The sequence below is a fragment of the Lutjanus erythropterus genome, chromosome 17 (genome assembly GCF_056507025.1).
Source record: "Lutjanus erythropterus isolate fLutEry1 chromosome 17, fLutEry1.hap2, whole genome shotgun sequence".
NCBI classification, from domain to species: domain Eukaryota; kingdom Metazoa; phylum Chordata; class Actinopteri; order Lutjaniformes; family Lutjanidae; genus Lutjanus; species Lutjanus erythropterus.
In genome coordinates, this window is record NC_139333.1 from 10,265,619 (window position 1) to 10,290,993 (window position 25,375).

At 40.7% G+C, this 25,375-nt stretch overlaps 1 protein-coding gene across 2 annotated transcripts; it reads left to right on the top strand.

Moving 5' to 3' along the window:
• Window positions 1-7,606: 7,606 nt before the first annotated feature.
• On the top strand, window positions 7,607-12,507 carry foxj1b (forkhead box J1b). 2 transcript variants are annotated; one of them, XM_084740939.1, is made up of 3 exons: window positions 7,607-8,451; window positions 8,609-9,265; window positions 11,064-12,507. In XM_084740939.1, exons 2-3 carry the CDS (start codon window positions 8,684-8,686, stop codon window positions 11,949-11,951), a joined length of 1,470 nt encoding a protein of 489 aa, XP_084597065.1. In that variant the 5' UTR covers window positions 7,607-8,451; window positions 8,609-8,683; the 3' UTR covers window positions 11,952-12,507. The 2 variants fall into 2 exon arrangements, with proteins under 2 accessions (XP_084597065.1, XP_084597066.1); XM_084740940.1 differs by lacking the exon at window positions 7,607-8,451 and having other exon boundaries at window positions 8,607-9,265.
• Window positions 12,508-25,375: the final 12,868 nt, after the last annotated feature.

Consider the following 25,375-nt stretch of genomic DNA (forward strand, 5'->3'; position numbering starts at 1 on the left):
CGCGCTGTGTCACTATCTTGCCAAATATGGTAAACAAATCCACCATCGCCAATTACATCGCTCGGAGTTAAATTAGGGACAGCCGACAGTCATGGGTGCATACTCAGAAGCGTCGTGTGTGTCTGCTCTGCGCACTTCTGCTCATAATAAACCACATCTTCTCTTCTTTGAGTGTGTGTGTAAGCATCAGTGCCGCAGCTTATCTGCACACATCAGTGCGGACTGCGGCGGTATTACATACCCATTTCTCCTTTGTTGTAATAACAGAGCGAGCATGTATTGTCATCTATGAGCTGCAGGGCAGATTTGAGGCTTGCCCAAGGACACTACAGCAGGATAGATGATAGGCGACAGACACAGGGAAGATAAATGGTACCTTAAAACACCCAGTTTCATCCAGATGGCCATAAGGACGCATATTAACGACTTAATTACCCCGTAACTATAAATTTCTGAAATTAATGAGCATATTATGATGAATCATTAAACAAAATAGGGCCATCTATTATGTTGACTGGCAGTCAGTTGCCTCTGCGATAAAAAAAAAAAAAGAATGCTGTCTTTGTGATCTCTTAAAGGTGGCATCGCTAAGACAGTTAATAAACAATAGAATACAATAGAGTTACACTTGAATTATGTAATTCTTGATACACCCCCTTAGTTCATTATCCCCTGCTTGCAACTACTGATGTGCATGGATTAGGGTCAGAACAGGAAATATCTAGGCTACTAAAGCAGCAGTTTTAGTGCAGGCCGTCTGATATCAACACACACCGCTCAGAATTGTGGGTAACTGTAAACTGTAAACATTCTTTTATCAATGGCATGTTTGTAGCAGCTACAGCTGTGTGAGTGAGAGAGGATGGAGGTAATTTTTGGAAATACTGACACCTGCTGGTGAAAGGACGCACCTGAACAACAGCGTTTACAGTAAGACTGGGTGAAGTTGAGGTCAGTGACATCCACAGTAATAAAAGCATGTTTTTATTACGTTGTACAGAAACTTGAAGGTTTTCCAGTTCATGTTTACACTCTAGTGTGACCTTGGTGTGACTAACTCTCGTTAACAATCTACAGTTCTTTGTTACTTCATTTTCCTTGGTGTCATTCATGGGCTCTTATCGCAACAACCAGGAACACAATGGAAGACCCTTGAACTCGGGGAAGAGACTTGACAGCATCAAACGTGAAAGGGACAGTTCACCCCAAAAGGCATTTTTACCCAGGTCAAAATCTTGTTTATCCCATAGTTTTTGCAGAGTTTTGGAGATGTTGGTCACAGACATTCATTCACTAGAACAGAATGGGTGTACAATACAAATCATTTTAAGCAGGTTCAGTTTAACAAACATTCCCCTGCTGCCTTAAATATGAGTTGACTTAAAATATTTCAAACAATTATTTCAAAGTTGTCTAACGATAGAGTTTCTTTTAAAATGTGATGAGTGAGTGAACTCACAGCAGTGCATTTATTCAGCTCATCATTCCAAGCTGGAATAACTCGTGCTTATAAGTTATGAAGTGGTCTGAAAATAGCTAGAAATGTCAAGTTGACATTAACTTAATAAAAACCTACATCTTTGTGTGAAGTTAATGAAAATATTAGCTGATTCCACTAAAATCCTGTATGATGTTCTGTTGTGGAAATAACTACTTTCTACCATAGAAAAAAATTAGTCATTATGAGAAGTTTCATCAGTTTCCTACATGAAACTGCTCACTCAGAAATGGGATATTTCTGGAAAGAGGCATTGCTGTTGACAAACCTTTTTTGGTACTTTTAACACCACAAGTCCAGTGCCATTTAGTCCCTTTGTACTGGAGGGAAGGCAGACGTCTGTACAGTCAATATCTCCAAAATTCATGACATTTCAACTACACGAATAAGTGGCACTACAGGGCAGGGGGGGGGTGTACATTTTTGACTTTGGGGTGATTGTCCCTTTAAGTTTTTTTTTACACATCCATACAAGCAAACTGCATTTTTCATATTTCCATAACCATATCCCACAGGGTCACATTCAGGTTTGTTCAGAATAAAAAAATTAAACAAATGTGCTACCAAAGCAGCCACCGTGGATAATTTAAAGGAATAGTTTAGAGTTTGGAGAACATGCTGAGAGTTCTCGTCTAACTCTCAGCAAGAAAACGAATAGGCATATTTTCTAAAGTGTCTGAAATGAAAGTGTGTGGCACAAAGATTCTCTTCATTACTGACATTTTCTAGCACAAAAGACCTTTTTCACGGCCGCTACACTTATATGAAATAGGGTAAACACAGGTGTTACCGATGATACTAATTAAGTGTGGCAGAGCCTTTCCAGTGAGTCAGCATTCAAAATAGCAGCACTCTGACTCAGTTTGACCTGAATGAAGCTGAACCTTAATTAGCGTCATTGATAACACCTGTGCTATTTCATGCCAAAATGGCTGCTCTGAAAAAGGTCTATTTGCATACAGCATAAATAGCAGAAATGGGCGTAGACTTGAAGGTTTGAATGTTTTTATTGAAATTGCGGCGGTGTTTTCAGATATTGCAGCTGCCTCTCTGCTGGATCTGATTGAGGGTCGGCCCTCTATACAGACAAATACTTAGTCTGGCATAATGTGCTCATTGCGGTATAACCTTAGCTGAAATGGACTGAAGACAGTGTTAGGGGACAGTTTACAACAGTTTCCCTCTGGCCTTTAGTGCAATTTATCCATCTAGATAGTTTTGGTGTGATTTGCCGAGTTTTGGCAATATCAGCCATGGAGATGTCTGCCTTCTCTCAAAAATAATGGAACTATATGACACTTGGCTTGTGGTGCACAAAACACCAAAAAACATATTTTAAAGTCAAACTCTTTCCATAAATCATGACACAGTTATTGAAGATAGTCCTGATAGATAGTCTCCTGTGAGCAGTTTCATGTCAGAACTAATTTTTATAGTGGACAAAATCGTTCCTACATTATTTCATAGTGAAGTGTCCCTTTCACTGTTGATTGTGCAACAATATAATGTGTAACGTTTGTGTTCAGGTCACTCACCTCTGTTGTGTCTCCTCTATAAGCACCAATTTAAAGGTTCCTAGAGATGCCGCGTGGTAATTAGTGTAGGGGTGCTTGTGTAATTTAATCTGATACTAAACTACCAAGTTTCTACAGTAGGCCAGTACGGACAAACCAAACATTGGCCCTTGACAGATACATTCTTTAATGTTTTGTGGCAAGTTTTGCAGCCACCACATGCTTGGAAGGGGAAGGTGAGATAAGGTACATGCAGGGTGGAAGCTCACCACTAGATGCCACTAAAACCTACGTCCGAATACTTTAATATGTCTTCATTGTGAGCAAATTGCCTGAACTTAATCTCTACCTCAAGCCTCCTGCTTTTAAAGTCCAGCTGCTAAACCGCCATCCTGACAGACAGAGTATTCCATTGGATATAATTTAGGCTGGAGGTATACTTGCTGATTAACCACACTTTTGCATTCACGTACATGTTAATTTCTGAGGACGTGCGCAGCCATCACTCCAAATGGGCGCAAGATATGCAAGGCAGCCATGATGCATAGGGGTGCATATGCAAATGCCTAGTTAAAAGCAAGTATACATCCGGCCTTAGGTTTCCCTTGTTTTAATCTGGTGTGTCAAACTTTAATCTGCAAAATTTTAGAGTTGTAGAGCAAAAATAAACTAAAATGTGGCAAAAACTAAATTTAAAACTTACAAGAGGAGTATTCAGGACTTCTAATCTCTGCAGAAGTGAGCACATGAAGTTAATCTTAGGGTTTTCTGTCAGAAAGCCTTTTTAACACATGGTTAACTGTCTATGGAAGTCCTGTGCTTAGATGTACATTCATCAACCACAGTCAGATCCTCATCACCTGACTTCCTAAAGCTGTTCTGCCAGGGCTTTCTGGTAGAAAGTGCTGAAAACTAATATATCCCATTGGTGTTTAGGGACCTACGTCCAGTATGTCTAATATCTTTTGTTTGTCAATTGGTTCTCCAGCCTTCCCCAGAAATGTAGTTGTGAGCTTCACAGTTTAGTAGCCAGAGGAATTAAATTAAGAGAGTTTCCCATATGTTAGTTTTGTAAATGACAACCCCTCCAAAGGTTACTGTGCTATTAACAAGAAATACATACTGGTGTAACCGTCCTCCTCAGCAACCTCTTTCAACCGTCAGATGTACTGTAGCCATATTGTGTGTGTGCTTAGTTCCTACTGTGGGACAGCCTGGCAACAATAAGAACAGCTGTCCAAACATTTGCCTGTCTCACCAGCGAGCCCTTTGTCAAGAACCTGAACAAACCTGGAGACATTTTAAAAATCAAGCCTCCTTGACAGGATGCAACAGCTGGCCTGACGCAGCCACGTTCTTCAAGTGTCTCAACATCGATTTTGCCCACTCATCCATCCTCGGTGCCCTACACGGAATGCCAGCCCTTGTCAGCCTCCGCAATCCAAATCTTTAACCTCAGCAGATGTGTTGACAAAATCTGTTTAGGGAGGAGCAGAGATGGCTGGCACTGCATACTGTATGAATTATTCCCAGGCTTATGTGTGTGGGCCACAGCTCTTAACTTCTGTAAGGTCATTCTCCTTCCACACCAGTTCATAAGTGGCCATGATCGCAGTGATCGACTTGCCCAGATCTACGCTTTCTTTAAGGAAGGGCAGCTTTGTGTATCCCACAGGGAGCACTGAAGACCACATGATCAGGTGATCATCAGGTCACAAATCCACAAATTTTCAAACAGGTGCCTGGTGGAGTCGAGGCATCTCAAGTGTTTTTGGTTGTCAGATTATCAAAGTTATGACAGGGCATATGGTACAGATATAATTGGAGGAGGGTCGATGTTTTGTTTGTCTGAAATGGTTAAATTCAACCAGAAAATAGAGAAAACATGAGGAACGAGAAAGAAAATTTTGATTTGATATTTGAAGAAACCAGGAAACTTTGCACCCAAGGAATTAAGAGTAAGGGCTTTGCCAGCGCTGTTTCCCCTCTTTCACACATTACATTGAATGCCTCCTATAAACCTGTAGTAATTGTTTTGATCAAAGTTCACACAATTTTGTAAAAGACATTTCCTGCATGATTTAGTTCCCACTTAAAGACATAATAGGATATTATTGTAAAAAGTTTACATGAACTACTCTAAAGAGTTGGCTGCAATTGTTTGATTAGTCAAGCTGATTTATGAGTTTTGGAGTGAAAACATACATTACCCATGGTACTGTAAGTATGGTGCACCCCTTATATCTGACATAGGCAAAATACAGCCTGCAGATCAGTTCTGGCCCACTAAATGGTTCTATGTGGCCCCCGATACGATCATGATCATTGCAGTTACAACTGCATTTTGCTTACTGTTACACTGTTATCAGGCCTGAAAGGCCTCAGTGCTGTGTTCATTGGTAATAATAATTAACTATATCCTCTATATTAAACTGTAACTTTATCCACTCGATGCCTTATATCCATGTTGTTTACATTGTTGTTCCTCTACTGTTACCGCTGAAATGTTGGAGCTGCCAACAAAAATAATTATTGCTTCACATGGCAATTGAGAAAAGATGACAAATAGCAGAAGTGTTAGCAAGCTATTGGCTCAGTGCTAAGAATAGTACTGTACAGTTGCTGAGTGGTAAATATGAGTGGTAAAGAGCAAATGTAGGATATTTAACAAGACATAGAAGCCCCAAAGTATTTTTTCACTTAAGTTGTCTGTAAATTCGTCCCACTGAGTGAGGAGGCAACTAATTCTATCACATTTTTGTCTGGACCATGGCAGACTCATCAGTTTCTCTGGTGGCCCCCCATGGAAAAATGATAATAAACACTGGTTCTCATATGTCATTCAGCCTGATATGTTTAAGCACACCCCTACATAAGCCAGTCATTGTTTTCTGCGGGTTGTAGGACATCTCTCTCACCTTCAGTGCCTCCATATTGACTGTTAATACCAGTAGTTCGGTTTGAGGTCTGTCAGTTTGGTGTAGCTGCAATACAGAATTTATCCACTGAGTGGCAGTGTTTCTTGATAATTCACATTGCCTCTGACACTGACAATAGTAACTGATGAGGCCTAAATGTTGGGTTTATACCAAACATGGATGAATTCTGATTGCAAACAAGCTTTTACTCTTATTTCTATTCTTAAAATTAAAATCAAATTTAACTATGTGGCTTTTGCAGCGCTGGCAGCAGAACAAGTCATGTCTTCAACTGTGAGCTTTATTGTATCCTGTTGTACACTGTTTTTATTCAGCTGTATGATATCTTGCTGCACTCAGTTTTACCTAATTGTTTCAATTTCTTACTTTAATTGCCACTTTAACTCAGCTATAAACACTGTGATACTTGCATCAGATGACTGTGCTCAGACATTTGTTTAATGTATGATAGCTTAACTTCATTTTATGTAGACACGCTGTCTAAACTCTGCCTAATGTGATGCATCTACTGATCTCCCTTAACTTGTGTATTATTTAATCACTTTGTTTCATTACATATTTGATTGCTCTGCTGTTAGATTTTGCACAATATCACTGAACTGACTTGTTTATACTTACGGGAATATAGGTGACCACAGGAGAAGTGGTATGTTTATGGTATCATTATGAGCAACATTGTAGATTTTAAGAGCAAAAAAATGTTTTTCATGTGAAAAAGTTTCTTGCCTCACATTCATGGTATTGTATTAAGTGTTTCACTTATATCATGTAAAACTGGTACACATGGTAAAACAGTTAGTGGCTGTTTGGGGTGGGGACAGTTGTAACAGTTCAGTAAAATTATGTCAATTTCTGAATTGTGTGCATAGAACACATTGAAAACTCAGAGCAAAAATAAGTGAGGGTCATGTAAGTAGATGTTCATGGCTGACAAAGCCCACACCCCAGGAACAGCCATCTACATTTGCCTTAACTGTGACAGTGATCAAACCCTCATGTGGCATCACAGTCCACACACACACACACACACACACACACACACACACACACACACACACACACACACACATACATATATAAAGTGTTTTTGTCACTTTAAATTGTTCACTTCGCAAACTGATTGCTAGTTATTGTCCAATATACATATTTCAAAAATTGGACCATGTCTCTCTTAAATCAGAAAATGCTGTCTCGCTGTATCCCCAGCTAGCGTTACAACTCACCCCTGTAGTGGTTTAGATTGTAACAACAGAACTCTTTGTATTTAACATGAACTCACATAATTGTGATTATGTACACTGTAAAAGTGAAAACTTGAGAAAACTCAAAATTTCACAGCAGCTTACTTAAACAGATTTTGAGTCTACTCAAACCATTTCATTTTCAAGCATCCCTCTGGGGGGTCTAAAACTTTAAGTTTATTTAAAGAAGAAAAATAAATTATCTCAACAAAAACATATATATAGTTTGGGAAAATGTTGTTTAGTTAATTTCAAAATTTAAGAGTTTTAGTTTTATTTAAATACTCAAAAATCTTGTGAAGGCATTCCTCAAAAAATAAATTACTGCATATCAAAGTTTGAGAGATCTGTCTTGAACAACCATTGACTTCTTGATGTTCAAGCAAAGAGTGTCACTACATCCCCAGTCTCCACTATCTTATGTCTCAGCCAAAACGCGTACTGTATGTTTATCCTGAGGTCTATTCGGGGTTTTTTTAACAGTGCACATTTGAAAAAAGGATTAGGTTGTAATCCATTGATTGTCCACAGTGAACAGGTAAATACAGGCTTATCAGTTTAAGTGTTCTGCCTTTCTTGCAGGTGCAGAAGTGCGCTACAAGCGGGACCTGTGGCGCGCCTTTGTCAGCGCCAGGCGCGGGGATGGAGGGGGGGCCGTGACGCGCGCCACAGAGGTCACATTTCAGCCTGTTCCGGGCTGAAGACAAAGATTAAAGGCAGAGAAACGGCAAACTGGCTGTTCTTACTGCAGTGAACCTGTAGTGCACTCAGTCCACATGGAGTGCCCCTCCTTTTGTGTGTGAGTGCAGAGAGAGAGAGAGTTAAAGTGAAACCTGGAGAAGCGAGGACAGCCAGCCAATCAGAAACTCCCTCGGGCGTTTAAAGGGATGGTGGGCAGTCTCTCGGGCTTTATGAGCGACTTATTTTGCTTCATCCTCCACACATTCTCACGTCTTGACCTCCCACAGACACCAAAAAACTGAGCCCAGCGTTTGGATGAGTAATAGCCTGGTCCGTCTGAGTTGGCATGGATCTGTCCTGAGTGGCGTTTTCTCTCTTTTTTCCTCCATATGAGCTGCGGCTGCTGCTGGATGTTCCTCACCCTCCCCCTGCCGCACTTGTTGCGCAGAGACTAGATGCGCGGCTGAGTCCTTGGAGAGGAGAGAAGAGGAGAGGAGAGAGGAGAGAGGAGAGGCAGGGACGGACTGCAACAGGTGCACACAGAGAGTCTCCTCCAAAAAGGCTGCAGCGGAGCGGAGGTAGGGAAATTACGCATCAAATTACGCATCATTTGGCGATTTTTGGGATTAACACTTGTTTTTAGGGAGATATTTTGATAATATGATTTGATTTTATCAACATTCTTGTGATTAATTTAATTAACTCCGTTTTCTGACTTTTTTCTTTGCCTTCAAGATAAAGCAAAACTTTAAATGCGGATTTGAAGATCTTTTGGACATCTTCAGCCCTCTCCGTGCGCAAAAAGCCAGGATGCCTGTCCTGACGAGCCCCGACATCGCCAACAAGTTTAAGGAGAAATGGCTGGCGGTTTACCCGGAGGATCAACTCACCGGGTCGGACTCTGCCCCCATGGACGACAGTCTCACCAGCCTCCACTGGCTCCAGAATTTCTCCATCCTCAGCGCGGACCCGGAGCGACCCAGCGGCGGTGCCGGCCCGGGCTGCCCCTCCTCCCAGCAGCACCTCTATCTCAAGCGGCTCGGCTTCCCCAGAGGTGGCACCGACTCTCCGTCCAGCCCTCCAGCCGGGGATACAGCCAGCACGGGGATGCCTCAGTACCTCGGGAGCCCGGTCACCTCCGGCAGCGACTCCACGTTCGCCAGCTGCGCACATCCGGGGAGCGGCGGCTACCCGCAGATCCCAATCCAGGCCAGCCCGCCTGTGGAGGTCGACTACAAAACCAACCCTAAAGTCAAACCGCCCTACTCATACGCCTCTCTCATCTGCATGGCCATGCAGGCCAGCAAACAGCCCAAAGTGACTCTGTCCACCATCTATAACTGGATAACAGAGAATTTTTGCTACTACAGACACGCGGAGCCCAGCTGGCAGGTAACCGAGCCCGGCTTTAACTCTCCCTCTATTATTGATGAGTCAGATAAATGGCGAGGTGAGGGGGAGAGGGGGGAGCAATTGATCCCGGTGTTACCATCAGACACCACAAGACAGCAAGGCCTGACGATACTGGATTTTGGGGGCTGATGACGATTTAAAGGAGTAAATAAGTCTGACATAAATGTAGCAGCCGATGTTCTTTATGCAGTATATAATAGACAGAATGTAGAATATATACATTTTTTGCAATGATAAAATGTTGTTACCAGAAACTTGTGACAAAGATACTGACAGCAGGGAACTAAACCAGTAAACTTTCACATCACCATATTTGATATTTGAATCCAACCGATATATTGGTTGACCGATATCATCAGCCCGATACTGGCCTATCACAGCGGCATCGGTATGTATGTTGTCTGATATGCACCTGTATGAATTTTGTAACAGATCGTAATACTGGCAGCATGTATATCTATCTGACCCTTTCTCTTAATTCAGGTTTGATATTTTTTTTGCTCTATTTGTGTTGTTTTAGGGCTGCAACTATTGTTTTATATCGATTAATCTATCAATCATTTTCTCAAACAATCAATTTGTTGTTTGGTCTATAAAATGTCAGAAAATTGTGAAAAAGGTTGATCAGTGTTTCTCAAAGCCCATGATAGCATTCAGAATATTCACATTTAAGAATCTGGAATCAGAGAGTTGGCAATTAAATTAATATTTGATGACTAATCTCTTAATTGATTCATCACTTCAGCTCTACAGTTTTTTTTATTCATAGTTATTTATAATTACTAAAAATACTGGTGAAAGTTCAGTGTTTCAGTGCCCTGATATCATTCATGAGCAGTAAAGTTTATTGTAAAACTGTAAAATATGTCTTTGTCACAAGTGTAAACCACTTTTGAGGGATCATTGCAAAAATGTGTTCATGTATATATTCTATATTGTGTATATTATGTATGAAGAATATCAGCCAATATATTGATATCAGAATTTTTTACCCCTTAATACTGGTATCAGCCCCAAAAATCCAGTATTTGTCAGGCCCTAATATTTTTACATCCCTCAGAGAAAGTTTACAGTTTCAGTAAACAGGGATGTAACAATACATTGAATATTGCAATAAAAGAAATATCCCGATACTGTACGGGACTGTGGTGATGTCTACCATGATAGGCCTGTATATAAATGCTGTCTCTAACACCAAAAAAATTAAAACAATCTGCCTTATTTTCTCTGAAAAAGTTTTCATATTGGATAACTTAAATGCTGATATAGACCGATATAGGTGTGACAGTCCGATATCGGGCCAATGACATCGGTCGACAGATATATCAGTCGGGTTCTACTAATTTCAGTCCTTGATGATTTCCATGACAAGGGTCTGACAAATTTCCATCTTCCAAGAGAGTGCTCATACAGGGTTTTTGTCTGAGGGGAATGGAAGAAAGCACTCTAATGTGTGTGTGTGTGTGTGTGTGTGTGTGTGTGTGTGTGTGTGTGTGTGTTAATGAGGGCTCCTGAGAGAGATGGCAGCTAAGCACAGCTGATCATGTTTGAAATGCACAGAGCTGCCTGCTACTAGAAAGCCTCATTAGGTACATTTGCTTTCCTATACAAACAACAACAATACACCCTCCTCCTCCTCCTCCTCCTCCTCCTCCTCCTCTCGTCTCCCTTAAAAAGACAAACTGGCAACATTCAGTTTTTGCATGACTAACTCAAATTTGCTGAGAGCCAATGGGATCCTGCTAATTATCCTTTTCTTTTTTTGTCTTTGTCACAGAATTCGATTCGTCACAACCTGTCCCTCAACAAGTGTTTCAAGAAGGTCCCCCGACAGAAGGACGAGCCGGGGAAGGGGGGCTTCTGGCAGATTGATCCGCAGTACGCCGACATGTTCGTCAACGGCATCTTCAAACGCAGGAGGATGTCTGCTAACCACTACAACAACAATAACAGCAGCAGCAGCACCCACAGACAGAGCAAACTGGTTCAAGGGTATCACAGCACCCAAAATGGCTACCCTTACCCAGAGGTGGGCGTCAAACGGAAGCACGCGCCATCTAAGAACAGCAGCAAGGCAATGAGGGCAACCGAGTCTCCTCTTTTGGCAACGGAGGCCCACAAAGCAGACATCCTGAGAGGGGATTTTGACCTGGCGTCTGTGTTCGATGACGTTCTCAGCGGGAACTGTAGCACCTTCGAGGATCTGGACATCAACACAGCGCTGAGCTCCCTGGGCTGCGAGATGGAGGTGTCCATGCAGGGGAGGCAGCACTCGGCGGGGCTGGGGAGGTGGTGCACAGGAGGAGGGGACATCATGGGTCAGGGCCAGCACCTCAACCACCATCAATCCTACGGTTACATGGACCTGAACGCCACCACCATGGACTGCACGGTCAGTATGGGGGAGCTCCACGTGCCGCAGCAGCCGCATCCGCAACAGTTGGAGCAGGATCAGATGCTCCACAGCCACCACCACCACCTGCAGCAGTTCGACGAGCCCTCTGCGTTGTTCCCGGAGCAGCCCGAGGAGGCGGTGCTGCAGCCCTGGGAGGAGATCAAAGAAGAGGCACAGGCCATTCCTCTGACTCTGGATCAAGGCTTTGGCCTGTGTGAGGGCTTCTTCACAGAGATGCAGCCATGGGAGCGAGTGGAAGCCTATCTGTGACCTTTGACCTCATTGACTCCTAATTATTTAGCCCCAGTGACCTGAACATCTCTGATTACTTGTCCAGCCCTACGTTACCCCAAAAAGGACATCAGCTAGAACTTCTGCATTCCCTCCAATCATTCTGCAATTGGCCCTTCCTAAGTCCTGACCTGTTTTCTTCTGTGTTCCAATAGCAGTTGCGATAGTGCAGTACCTCGGTCAACTTTCCCCTTTCCTTTCCTCCTTTCCTTTCCGGTTTCCTGTGCTTAGATATGCTATGAGCTCATCTATGTTGAAAGAAAACCACTTTCTGAATGTGGTTAAAAGATATTGCTTGGAGACCTGTAAAAGCCACATACATTCATGTCTTATATTAGCTAATGTTAGCAAAATGCTAGCTTAATAGCTAGCTACTCTACATCAATTATTAGTGAGTTATTTAGTGTCAACTAACTAGCTACCTCAAATATATCAGTCTTTAGGTAGCTAGTTAGCTATCATTTAGCAGTATGTTCCTGGGTAACCATAGATGTATAATAATGAACTAGATAAAATACACAAAGATAGTGCCCATTCAGTCAAGCTGCTTGCATGGAACAAACTCCAAAAACATTTTCTATCTTCCGGGTTGAATTCCTGGTTTTACGGGCCACTGAATATAGTAGCAGTTTCCCCCCTGGTCACTGCCCGCGAGTTCTCACTCTGCCCATTGACTTCACATTCTGGTGACATCACAGATTTTTAAATAGCTTGTCTTGGCTCAAGGATATATACAATAATAATTAATCATAGAAAGGGTCATGATTGACCTTGGTTACATACATACACATTTTAAGTTAGCTAATGTTAGCAAAACTAGCTAACAAATCTACATCACTCGTTAGCCAGCTAGTTAGCCACCATTTTGCCAACAAATATGTTTTCTTTTATAGGAAAGGAGAAAGTTGACCAAGGTGTCAGGTTTGCTAACTGTTATTGGTGCACAAAGAAAACCAGGGCCGTAGGAAGGGTCCCTGCATCTGTAATTTATTTTTTGTAACATTTATTGTCCTTTTTGTCAAAATACAAACATGATCATGTCAAACCTATCATGAACTGGAGCTGTGAACCCAGCTAACAACGATTCCCTTAAAAAAAAAGAGATTGAGCTGACTGAAAAATTTGAGATTAATTCCTGGCATAGATGCCCATTTCTTCCTAAGGGTGTCAGGTGATTGACATGAAGCAGTGGGTAACATGACGCAACACCGATCCATCAGGCACAGTGAAGTGACAATACAGCAGAGAAACTTTTATAAACTAAATTAAAGTTTCGTGTGGACTGTGGGGAATTATGGCACTCTGTAGAATGAATGGCAGCAAGGGAAACACGACAAATGATCATCCTTTCAGTTGGATTTTCTGGAACTGCTCAAATGTCAGGCAGCTGATAATGAGAGAATGTGTTGAGATGAGTGCTGAACTGGACTGCACTGCAGCTATAGTCGCTCCGGGGCTTTTGATGAAATGATGACAGAAGAAAAGTGCATAAAACCCAACCACCCTCCTTCAAAGCACTCTCCACAAACAAGCACTGGACCGAGAAGACATGCAGAATTCTATTTTGCTACATTAGCATTAAACCTTTTTTTTACTAACATGCAGTGAAATCAGCCATTCATCTCATTGAAGCTATCAGATCAGGATGGATAACGAGAAAACTTTAAATTCATAGTCTGAGATTAGAAATCAGTCATTTATGACTCTGTTATATAGTCAATTTAATATATATTCACTAAAGTATATAGCATGAAGCTAGGCAGGAACATTTGCCATTTTGTCTACAGTTATGTATTGCAAAGCAAAAAGAGGAGGAAATCGATCACCTTCTTGTCGTCAGTCATGAAAATCAAACATTATGCACTTTGATAGGCAGCAGCAGTTTTAGGAAAGCAAGACGGCTTTTTTTCAGGATGTTTAGTTTTATTTTTTATCGTATTAAAATGATGTTTTCTAAAGTTTACTGACCGTAATGAAAGTGATGCATATGCTGTAATTTTCCATATCAGATTCTTTTTGAACAATGAACACTGCAATAATTTTTTTTTTCTTTGTTTAAAAATACTGTTTTTCTTTCAAAATATACTGTACGCAAAACTGGGCATTTTTTGATTATATTTCGCCAAATTTGTTGATAAGGAATATGCAGTTCATTGGTGTTTCTGTGTTGATTATTAAGAAAAAAGAGCTCTGTTTTCTATCACTGGGTGATGGATTTCCCTTTGTCCTTATTGATTACTTTGGTGTCTTTTTTTTTATTTGTATCGTTTGTTTTCACAAATCTGAATTTCAAAATATGTTTGAGAATATAATAACTGTTGGTTTGAGGGGACAAATGATTGATGAGCAGAAAAATTCAACTGTTAAAGGCCAGATTTTCTTATTGTATCATATTGATCAAGTTTGATACGAACTCTTTAATCTTACCATGTTATTTTCATTTGTACTTTTTTAAGGCTGTTTAAAAATGCAATCATGCCTTGATGCAATAAATGGTGTCAATTAAAGAAAGAACAATAACAAAAACATGTTGCATTCACTTGTTGTCATTGGGAAGCACCAACACATGTTGGAGAGCAGTATACAGCTGGGCTCAGGATTATTGTTTGACTTAGAGCTCAGTGTGTGCAATCAAGAGATAAAAAGGTCTATCAGGGTTTATCATTAATCAGCACAGGCAGGCCTGGACTTGCTTGGTATTTGAACCATACAGGGGGCAGATATAATAGCATAACAGCTGGACAATATAATTTAGCCTAATGCATTACACAATAGCCAATTCTAGCTCTAACATTAAACATGTTTGATGAAACTGTGTATTCAACTCTAGTCAGTTTTGAGACAATACATTGTGATATAAACACAATTAAAGGTGGGAATCTCTTGACACATCACGATTTGATTCTGTTTCAAAGGACTATAATTCAACTATAAAATGATAATCAACACGTCTTGATGCATCATATATAATGCTTTTCCTTATTTTCTGTCAAACATAGATATTTACCAGTGCCAAAGTGTTAAAAGATTGAGGTAAATGTATGAAGAAGTGATCCCTGAGAGCAAAGCACTTTCAGACTGCTCTGAATGCACCATTTCTGATGTTTTTTTTCTAGTTTTGATGACTTGCTGTTGTGTATTTCGTCCGCTCCAGGCACAGCACAGCGTGCACAGCCCAACCACATGGACTGTCTTCATTCGACCTCTCTGCTCAGCGATGTTGCCCCATGTACGATAATTATCGTATTTGTAGCACAATTTTAATACCCGTAAAAAGGCAGAATGTATGATCATTTTGACATTTCCATAAACCCGCAGTGAAACCTCACATCAGCACAGCACTGATCAAGAACCTATTAGAGCAGTGACACAGTCTGGGGCTTTTATTTTGACAAGTAATAACAGTGAGAGTGTGTATGATAAGCTGTGATCAGTTCTGTTTAAGGTGATAATCTGTTGCTGTCATGTTTAGATGACAGAGCCTTGCTGTAATTTGTTGCACATTGCATACTATGATTATTTTATCAAAATGATATTGCTGTAGTTTGCACCTGGCAAAACTGCTGCTCAGTTTGTTCATGTTCAGTGTGTCTCTCAAAAAGTACTTTTTCAACAGTGAAGGAGTTTCATATCTTCTGGATTTCCCTCTGTCTTGCGGAGTCTCTAAAGGAAAGGTCTCTTTAATTATTGCTAAAGCAACTAACCGCTACTGCTAGTTAGCTACGCTTTCCCCTGGTGTCTTGAGCTAAATGAGCTAACAATCTATCTAGCAATAAGCAGCTCGAGTAACTAACATCTAACAACATGTAAAGATTGTCCATCGGGAAGCTCTGAGCCAGAGGATATCAACAGGAAAACCAAGAAATAGTTTCTCCATAAAATATGATCCAGTTTCACCAAAATCAATCAGTCCCCAGAAACTCTCCGCTCTGGCTGCCTCTGTTGTTTTTTCACTGTCTCATTTGGGGTCTGATAAACAATAAATTAGTCAAATTCAATTGCCCTATATTACTATTTTCTATGCTAAGATGTCACTCAGAAGCACTGGAACTGTAGTTTTGTGTAGCCAGACCGATCTGTGAGCTAACTAGCCAGCTAATGGCTAAAGTGGCTGACCGCCAACAAGTAAATCTGTCTGTCCATTAGGAAACTTAAATAGATGAAAGCTGAGGCAGAGCAGCCTGAGAACATCTCTGTAAGGTCACATCTGCTGACTTCTTTCTTCACTCTCATATCTGACATATCCTGTGTTTTCTCAGAAGTTATAGCCACCAGCCATCACAGATTTCTCTAGGTTTGAATCTCGTTTAAAACATTTGGGATAATTTAGGTACACGTCATAAGAGAATATAAAACATGGGTCTACATATATCTTTAGTTATATAACTTTAGGCAGCCCTGCATAAGTAATAAATACTATGTTGAAATGAAACTAAAATTCACTCATTCTTGAGGGGGTTTTGATTTTTACTCTTCAGTTATGCTGGAAAAATATGTTCGAACAGATCAACCATGGCTATTAAACTTTTTAACAGGTGAAACTCATAGTGATTTTTTTTTAATTAAATGTAGATGTCAGTTCCATTAGATGAAAATCTGACTTAAAATGTGGCATTTTTTAATTTAAGTTTTTTAAATTTTTAATTTAAATTTTAAGTTCTCAATTTAATTTTAAGTTGCTAAGAATTTTCTTAATGTTACTCAAAATAGACACTTTTAAACCATAATTCTTATTTAGCTTTGATTTAGAAGGGCTACAAAGTTGACATGTTATGGTTGATACACATCTGATAGCAATATTATTTAATGAATTTGCCAAAAAAAAAAAAAAAGAAAGAAAGAAAGTTTGGCAGTGCTTCAGCAGTATGCCCATGTTTTTCAAACCAGGAAGTGAGGCAGGAGACAGGAAGTGAGGGTATAACGAAACCTTTTTATGCCTGATTAAATTATGTTCTTGTAAAAGTCTGACAGAAATCTGGGACACAAATTTATTTGGCCTATTTTAAAACAAAGTTGATTATAATAGCACATTTTTATACCAGTGTTATCAGTAGGTATTATTTGTTTAAGATTTTGAATTTAGATTCAAGACATTTTTATATTGTTCGAAGTTGTGATTTTTGTCTGAGACAAGGGTGTTTTCTGGCAGAAACAGAGCGAGTTTAGAAATTAAAAAATGAAAGCAGATCAAAACATTTTTTGAATTGTATATATTCCATACAAATCAGTTCTTGAAGGATAAATTTTCACTGCAAACTTAGGATTTGAATGTTGGCAATAATAATTAATAACACTGAAGGCACACACTAGTGCAATGTAATATTTTATGCATTTTAGTGAAATCACAACACCATATTATAAAGTAGAATAATATCACATGTCAAGAGCTAAAGGGGAACAATAGGACATATGACACCCATCATCTTCCCAGTGGAAATTCAGCTCATGACACCGTAACAAAGAGCGGTACACAGGAGTAGCCAGCGTTCACTCCTGTCAAATGATCCTTCTGACTGACGTGCTGGTGTGCAGTGGACGGACACTGACATTGTTTTCCACGTGATCGACCTCACTCGAGTTCCTTATCTTATCAAGCAGCAGCACTGTCACTGAAAATCTGCTCCGTGGAGTACAAGAAAAATGTAAAGGTCAAGGCTCACATGGGAAAGACGGCTGGAGTCCTTAAGAGCATAACAGATATAATGGAAATGGTTTATGATGTTGCTGCATCCTGCCAGCAAAGGTCTAATCCTGAGTGTGTGTTCCACAAGCGTCAGCTCAGAAACAGGGCAAGAAGAAAACCAGCACATAAAGAAAAATGTATATCACATGAGCCCTGAACACGCCTCTTTGTCCCTAAATAACCCCTATATGGATTTGTAATTGCCATCTGTGTGTGTGTGTGCAGTTGTGTTTGCACTCATTTGCACACCTGCATTTGTCTGCGCTACATGTCCCGAATAAATAAAATTAGCACATCAAAACTGAAACAAAATCTAGAGGGGTTTCCATGCGGGTTCGTGTGGCGTTGGCAATTTGGAGATCCAGTCTTCATTAGTCATCAGCACATTCAGAAGAATAAAGCCTCTCCTGGGAAAAAAAAATCTACACTGATAAGGCTTTTGTTGAAGGATATGCCCAGGAAACATTCAGTTCTTAGAGTACTGATCTGGCTCTTATTGTATGTAAATATTACCATGTGCACACTTTGACCAATTCTGTAAGTAAAACCCTAATCTTTGTAAATAAAAGACGCCCCCCTCACCGTGACATGTCTCAGTCCTTTTATTCTAATTTACCATCCGCAATTCCTTTCAAAATGGAACAGGCAATCTAGATGGAGACCTCATTAGCATTTCATACATAAACAACAGCTGTTTGGAAAGACTATTTAGGTGTATTTCCTGCCGAAGTCCCTCCTCTTGCGTCAGGCATTAATGGCTGGTCAGACCACTGAATATCATCCCAGTCTTTTTCCCTTATCAATATGTGATGAGGGCTTGGAAACCAGAGATGGACGACGATTTCCCGCCGGTTCAGAGGGGTGAAGGTTACTCCTACTGAAGGTCTTGTGTGATCTCTTGCTTCGATTCAAGCGCCAATGAGGAAATTGCATTTATCAGTGTGATCTAACAGTTATTTGTACGTGTAATCACTAATGCTCAGGGGTTCCTCAGGGGCTATAAAACAGGCTTAGGGTGTTTTCACTCTGCCACTTTTTGCTTTGTGCCACAATGAAGGATCTAATTAGTGAGGGACCCCCATCATGTGTCCTCTATTAGCTGGTCCACATAAAGAATAGCTCTGTGGCTATCCCCAATAAATGAGGAGCTGAACCCTCTGTCTATGTCACGCTGGGAGGGGCGCTTCTTTAGCAAAGCTGGTTGACCCTGTTTATGCCTGAGTCTAATCAGGAGCAACCCAGAGGGTGCCATGATGGCAATAAAACACCCAACACACCCTCTTCTTGTCTGTTTCTGCTTTTGCCCTCCTCCATGTCGCTTACACACAACACAAACAAGACGCAGGGCCCCCCAAGAGGGGCACCAAGGAGGAGGTTATAAACCATTATAAGCCAGGTTAGCCTACAGTGACAGCCCAGCTTGTTCCTCCTTCTTTGAGCAGGTCCGCGTGCTGGGCAGTCCCAGCCTCTCATCCACCTCGCTGAATAGAACCGCGGGGCTCTGGCTCCACAGAGATAGTGTTATCTGGGCCGCCACGGGGCTCCGATCGCAGCCGTGTACACACACGCTCAGCAGGCAGCGCACACATCAGCCCGAGTGCAGACAAAGAAACATGTGGACCAACACAAACATTATGGGCTTATAATGTAACCGCACACAAGCACATGTGCACACGGTCACAGACAAACAGAGACAAATGTGAAAGTTCACACACAGGTTTGGGTGCGATGGACATCTCTTTACCCTTCAACTTGACCGTGATAGTGACACTGATGTCTCCTCAGTCACACTGTGCATGAGACTGTCATTACACTGTCAAAACTAAGTTAAGACACCTGTTATGAACATGAGGGAGTCTTTATAAATGTTTATGACTGTTGTCATGTTGAGTCTGATTTGGTTCATTATGTCATTTTTTATGAAAACTTGATGTTAATCAAAACAACATAACCTGTCAATGTCTTTACATCTTGTCATTAAATAATGCAGTAATTTCTTGACATAACCTGACATTAACGCAGATGAAAAATGTCTTTGTTATAACAATTTGACATTAAATATGACAACATATCTTTATAACAAGTGCAAAATGAACCACTGTAGTTGAAGGAAATTACTCATAACAGTTACGAAACTGTTTGACAATGTGACATCTTTATGACAAGTCCAAAACCCACTTTCCCTGAGGTCAAGGAAAATATTCATGACACACTTATGATGCTCTCATGATGGCCAATATCAAAACCAAACACATATGACAGTTTAATGTCATGCTAAAACATGAAGTTAAACAGTTTTTTTTTAAGTTTGTTTATGTCAAGTTGTCATGACAAATATGTTCTAGTGTTTGTAACAACAAGCTGTCATAACAAAGACATTATTGACTTGATTAATGTCAAGCTGTCATAACAAATAACATAATATGTCATGTCAAACAATGACAACTTTGCATTATAAGTGACGTAACTGACCAAATGACTCTTCATGACAACAGTCATAAAAACTCCTTCACGTTCATGACATGATTAGGACAGTGTAATGGCAGTCTTATGAACAGCCCTTCAAATAAAGACAAAACAAAGAATGTCACCATGATGCTCAAGTTGAAGGTTAGAGAGGCACCTGTCCTAACTAAACACTTTTCCTTTGACCTCTTGACCTGTAACTGGTATAAACGCCCTGTGGGTGACACAGCACTGGCCTCTTTATCAGCTGGAGTGATTTTCTCCATGCAGGGCGGCCAGTGGTCACACGCCCGGGCCTCGGATCTGGCTCGCAGTCCCTGCTGTTCTTAGGAATCTGAGTTATTCCACCCATTCCTGGAGATCTCCACACATGACCTGTCGCCGCTGGGAGCCGCGAGCCAGAGGGACAGGGATAAGCCGCATTTCTCCCCTTTTCCTCCAACAATTTCAATTAAAAAGAGATTTGAGGTGGAAAAGCACATTTTCATACAGGGCATGCAAACAAAATCCTGGAAAAGGGTGAGAAAATATGCAGTAGTAAGTTTTGAGGGCATTTTCTATCAACTACGAGACGTGTCTTTTTTCGCACAGATTGCTCTGATAGATGCAGGTCAACATGTGGAGTGGTCCACCTACTCACTAGATAGTTCGACAGAGAAAGAAAGCCTTACACTTAACCACATTAAACCTGAATCCTAAATTTTCCATAACAGTAACTTGAAGTTGATAAAATTATTGATTAGAAAGTTTTCTGTCGTCTCATTAAACTAATTGGACCCTGAACCACACATCCAAACCTTTGATTATCTAGGAAGAGCGTGAACTTAACACAAACTCAGTGTGATTTTACTTTGCGTTGCCTGGACCTGAGTTATGATTTTGGACGTCTGGCGCAAATCTATTTCTGAACTAAAGACTTCACAGTTTGGGAATCCTGCCTGAGGACGATCATTCATATCAGTTCTAAAGTGTACTTTTTAATAGTGGGCCTTATTAAATTGAACTGCTTATGCATAGTGATATTTATTCATTTATTCTATTTCTTTTATCCCTAAAACCTTTTTTGCCATTATACTTATGTTTCTTTATGTTATGTTCATGTTGTTTCAGACTGAAGTATCTTGACAACTGTTGGATGGATGACTATGAAATTTTGTCATTTATTCATTGTCCACAGAGGATGAATCTTAATGATTGGGGGCTCCCCCTGACTTTTCCTCTGGTGCCACCATGAGGTTGACATTTGTGATTTGTAACAGAATGTCTCAACAACTACTGGATGGACTGCCATGAAATTTGGTGCAGACATTCATGTTCCCCAGAGGACAAACTGCAATCACTTTGAACAAACAAAACAAAAAACAAGACACTAAAACTTGTCCAATACTAAATACCTCAGTCTGGTGACATTCTCATCAACCTTGGCCACTTTTTAGTTAATGCTAATTAGCAAATGTTACCATGCTAACACACTAATCATTCTAACTGCACCTTATTTTATTTTACTTACTTATTTCTTACTATTTATATTACATTCTATTATATTTTATGACCAGGACATTGTAGCTGCTACAAGAGATGTTGCCAAACTGAATTTCATTGTAGCCCCTGCAATGACAATAAAACTTTTTATTTTATCTTATCTAAACCAAGGTGAACATGGTAGATATTTTACCTACAAAATGTTAGCAAAGTATGTTAGCATGCTTATATTAGCATTTGGCTCAACGCACTGCTGTGAGTACGGCTGAGTTATTGTTTTGTGCTGTGTAATGTATCATATGGCTTCCTGTTGCACGTCTCTTCAAATCTTACTGAGTCATATATCACTTTTTCATGTATTGTTATACAGTATGCCTGTAGTTTAATGCCGTGTTGCGCCATAGCATGTAAAGTCTGTATATACAGTAGACAAATGTGGGGCTCACTTGATAGAGCGTGCATCCAAAACTGTGGCTCTCAGTCATCAGCAGCAGCCTTGGTTCAATGCCAGCCTGCGGCTCCTTGCTGCATGTTTCCCCTGTTTCTCTCCACCTCTGTTCTTGTCTCCCTCCCTTTGTAAAACAAAAGGCAAAAAGGGACAAAAAATACAAATGTATAATATATATCCAAAGTTTCATATGTACCAGATCTAAGTCTACATCACCCAGTTGAACCTTTGTGCAGTACACACCCTGCAGGTCTCTGATACTGACAGATCTTTGGCAAAACATTCAGCTACAAGTAATACATAGTATTTTTTAAAACCTGGGAGTTTGTTTTATTCTGACCATTTTTAGTCAGTAATTTAACTCTTTTCATATGCTAGTGCAGTCTGTCACAATAGCTCTTAGAGGATTTTATGTTTTCCCCTTACCCCCTTTGCATTTTATTTACAACATTGCACATAGTTTTATTCAATAAAGAGTTATTTATGAGCAGGGGGAAAGATCTATAAGCTAGCTAACTTATTAGTTCTGTTGACTCCTGTCTCAACTTTCTGCAAACTATTTGTCTTCAAATTTTGACAGAATAGAGTTAGCTGTGTCCGTCAAGACATCTTGCCATTGGTCAACAGTGTGAATTTGCATCTCAAAGTTCAACAGGCATGAAGCATTTCGCTGTGAAATGTTTTAAATGCTGATGTGTCCAGGCTTTAAACGTATGCATTCTCTCTAACAGTCACCTGGAGAAACAAAACTGTCAAAGTAAAGAACGCACATACACTTGTGCTGATGAATAGAACGTTATTCATAATAGAATTGTATGGATAAATAATAAAGCCACTTGTATGTATCAGCATATATGTGTGTCCTTTTGTCGTGTGTGCGTGTATGTGTGCATCTTGGCATCCAACACTTGGTCAGTGAAAGACATTCTTGCCCCGTGCCTTCGGTCTCTGTGGTCGCAGGGAGCGGCTGATTGTCCCACAGGCAGACAGGAGGAGGGCACACAGCTGCCACACATACACACAAAACACACACTCACACAGAACAGAGACAATTACGCACACAGACTCAGGCCAGTCACAGATTACTCAGGCGCAGAGATACAACTGCACGAACCCTCGCACCGTCAAACACTCGCACACACTCATGCCCACACATGGAGGGCTAGCCAGAGGGCAGCGTGTCAGGAGGGTGAGCGTGGACGAGAGCGTAGAAAGGGAGCCAGGACGGCGCTGGAGCTCTGCCACTCACACAGCGTCAATATCGGTGCCAGGGAGCGGAGCAGAAAACAAGTCTGGACCAACCTCCTCAATCTGGCCTGCTGCTCTGCCTGATTCTCGGCCAGGAAACTCCTGGTTAGATCACTGTCGAGCTCCAGATTTCATGGTCACCATCAACCCGGCCAGGTTCAGGTTACAATGTGCAACTTTTTACCCCGAGGTAGCTGAATGTTGGTGCTGTGAGGTCTGAGATCCACGTCCTGCTCCAGAACTTTGGATCGACATCAGCCATTATTTTCCAAATGTATTAATTTCAATTGATTGAAGTGTTAGTACCACATATGAGTAGATATTGTTACAATATATTCTTCATACAATTTAATTACCAAAGTTTAGGTTGGTGTGGTCAAGTTTGCATTTGTTCTATGACTACCAGAAGCAGTTAGGGCCACAGTTTTAACAATTTATCTAGTACTTTGAGTTAATTCAACTGTCTAGAACTTTCAGCTCATTTATCCATTACTTCAAATTAACTATTTCAGCCATTTATGCTTTATTTTTAGCTAACTATTTCACCTGTTTATCCATTGCTTTTAGCAAATTCTTTCACCATTGTATCCATTACATTTGGCTATTTCAACTGATTAGACATCACTTTCTATTATTATTCAACACTTCTTGCTTGCTGAACAGTTTACATGCAATCTCAGAGGTGTGACTTAAAGGCGTTACAGCTGGCTCTTGTTGGTGGGAGGTGTGTGCTGTACTGTGCAGTTGGCACATTGGCTGTTAACTTGGTTATTGTGGTTATTGTGAGAGTACGTTTACTAATGGCGAGCATCACACCAATTTGTAATTCTGTATGGATGGCAGGAAGAAATATGTGGATATATATTTTTTAATCAAATGTTTGTTTTTTCAAATGAGTTGACCCACTCCACAATCCATCCTATGTAACTACCCTCTAGCACTGGCAGAAGTACCCCCAGGGTGGTACAAGTGCCCCAGGAAGGGAATCACTGATCTAGATGATAACCACAAATTGCGTATATTTTAGAGGTTGGAATATATTATAATGCTTTCCAGTCAGTCATCAGTTAAACATTGGATTCAGTCCTTGACTATTTCACTATTTTCTCCCACAAGGCTGTTCATGAAACAACTAGAGACTCAAGGAGATACAGACCGACAAAAGATACTACACATTTCTTTGTACTTGACTGTGGCATTTTGTATGTTTGTGTGATATAGTATTTGTGTCCATCCAAGGTTGTGTGACAGCAAAATGAGGTTGTGCAGGTGTGTGTGTGTGTCCTTCCACCCCCACCTACTATCCAGGACCTCTTGAAGCCACTAGACTGCCTCCACCACCCCCTTCTCCAGACACACACACACCGTTCTTCCATTCTTCTCCCTGTGTCTGTGCGCTGCTGAGGGCTCTTATTTGATTAGCTGCGATTTGCTTTGTGAAGCGGTGGAGCATTTGGCTCACCGGGGGAGCTGTACACAGCACACATACACTTTCATGGATGCGGGGGTTCTCAGACAAAACACACACAAAGACACATACAGGATTCATGCACATAAATACATTTCATATCCAGCTTTTTCTTTAGATTACACTCGCCCTGCCTCCTTCCTCTGTCTGTGCAGTGAACAGATTTCATGCAATTATTCAAGGCTGTGTCACATCGGCTCCTGACATGTGAATATGTTATTATTGTGTTCGTCTCTAAACATATGAGTGGACACGTGAGGGTCACAGCTTTCACTGTGCACGGTTTCTTTGATGAAGAAACTGTTATGTAAAGATAGATTTACATGTCCAGTAAACCAATGTCTGTTTACTGGCTGTGACCTCATCCCGGCCTTCTCAGGAAATCACCTCTGATTACATAAGGATGACTGTGGAGCGACACCCTATCTACCGGGTCTTGGTTGCACTAACTACCAAGCCTTCAATTATGGATGTGTCGGTGAGTGTGCGTGTGTGAAAAAGACACAACACAAACACCGACTGTCATTGTGTCAATGTCAGGCTCCAGATGCCTTTGTGTTTCCCTTCATTCATCAGTGAAGATGGACACAATGACAGATTAAAAGTGT

Bases quoted from the DNA above. Each gene is read 5' to 3' on its own strand.
- foxj1b (XM_084740939.1), top strand. From the start codon at position 8,684: ATGCCTGTCCTGACGAGCCCCGACATCGCCAACAAGTTTAAGGAGAAA. The intron at 9,266-11,063 runs GTAACCGAGCCC...TCTTTGTCACAG, and splicing joins ACGCGGAGCCCAGCTGGCAG to AATTCGATTCGTCACAACCT.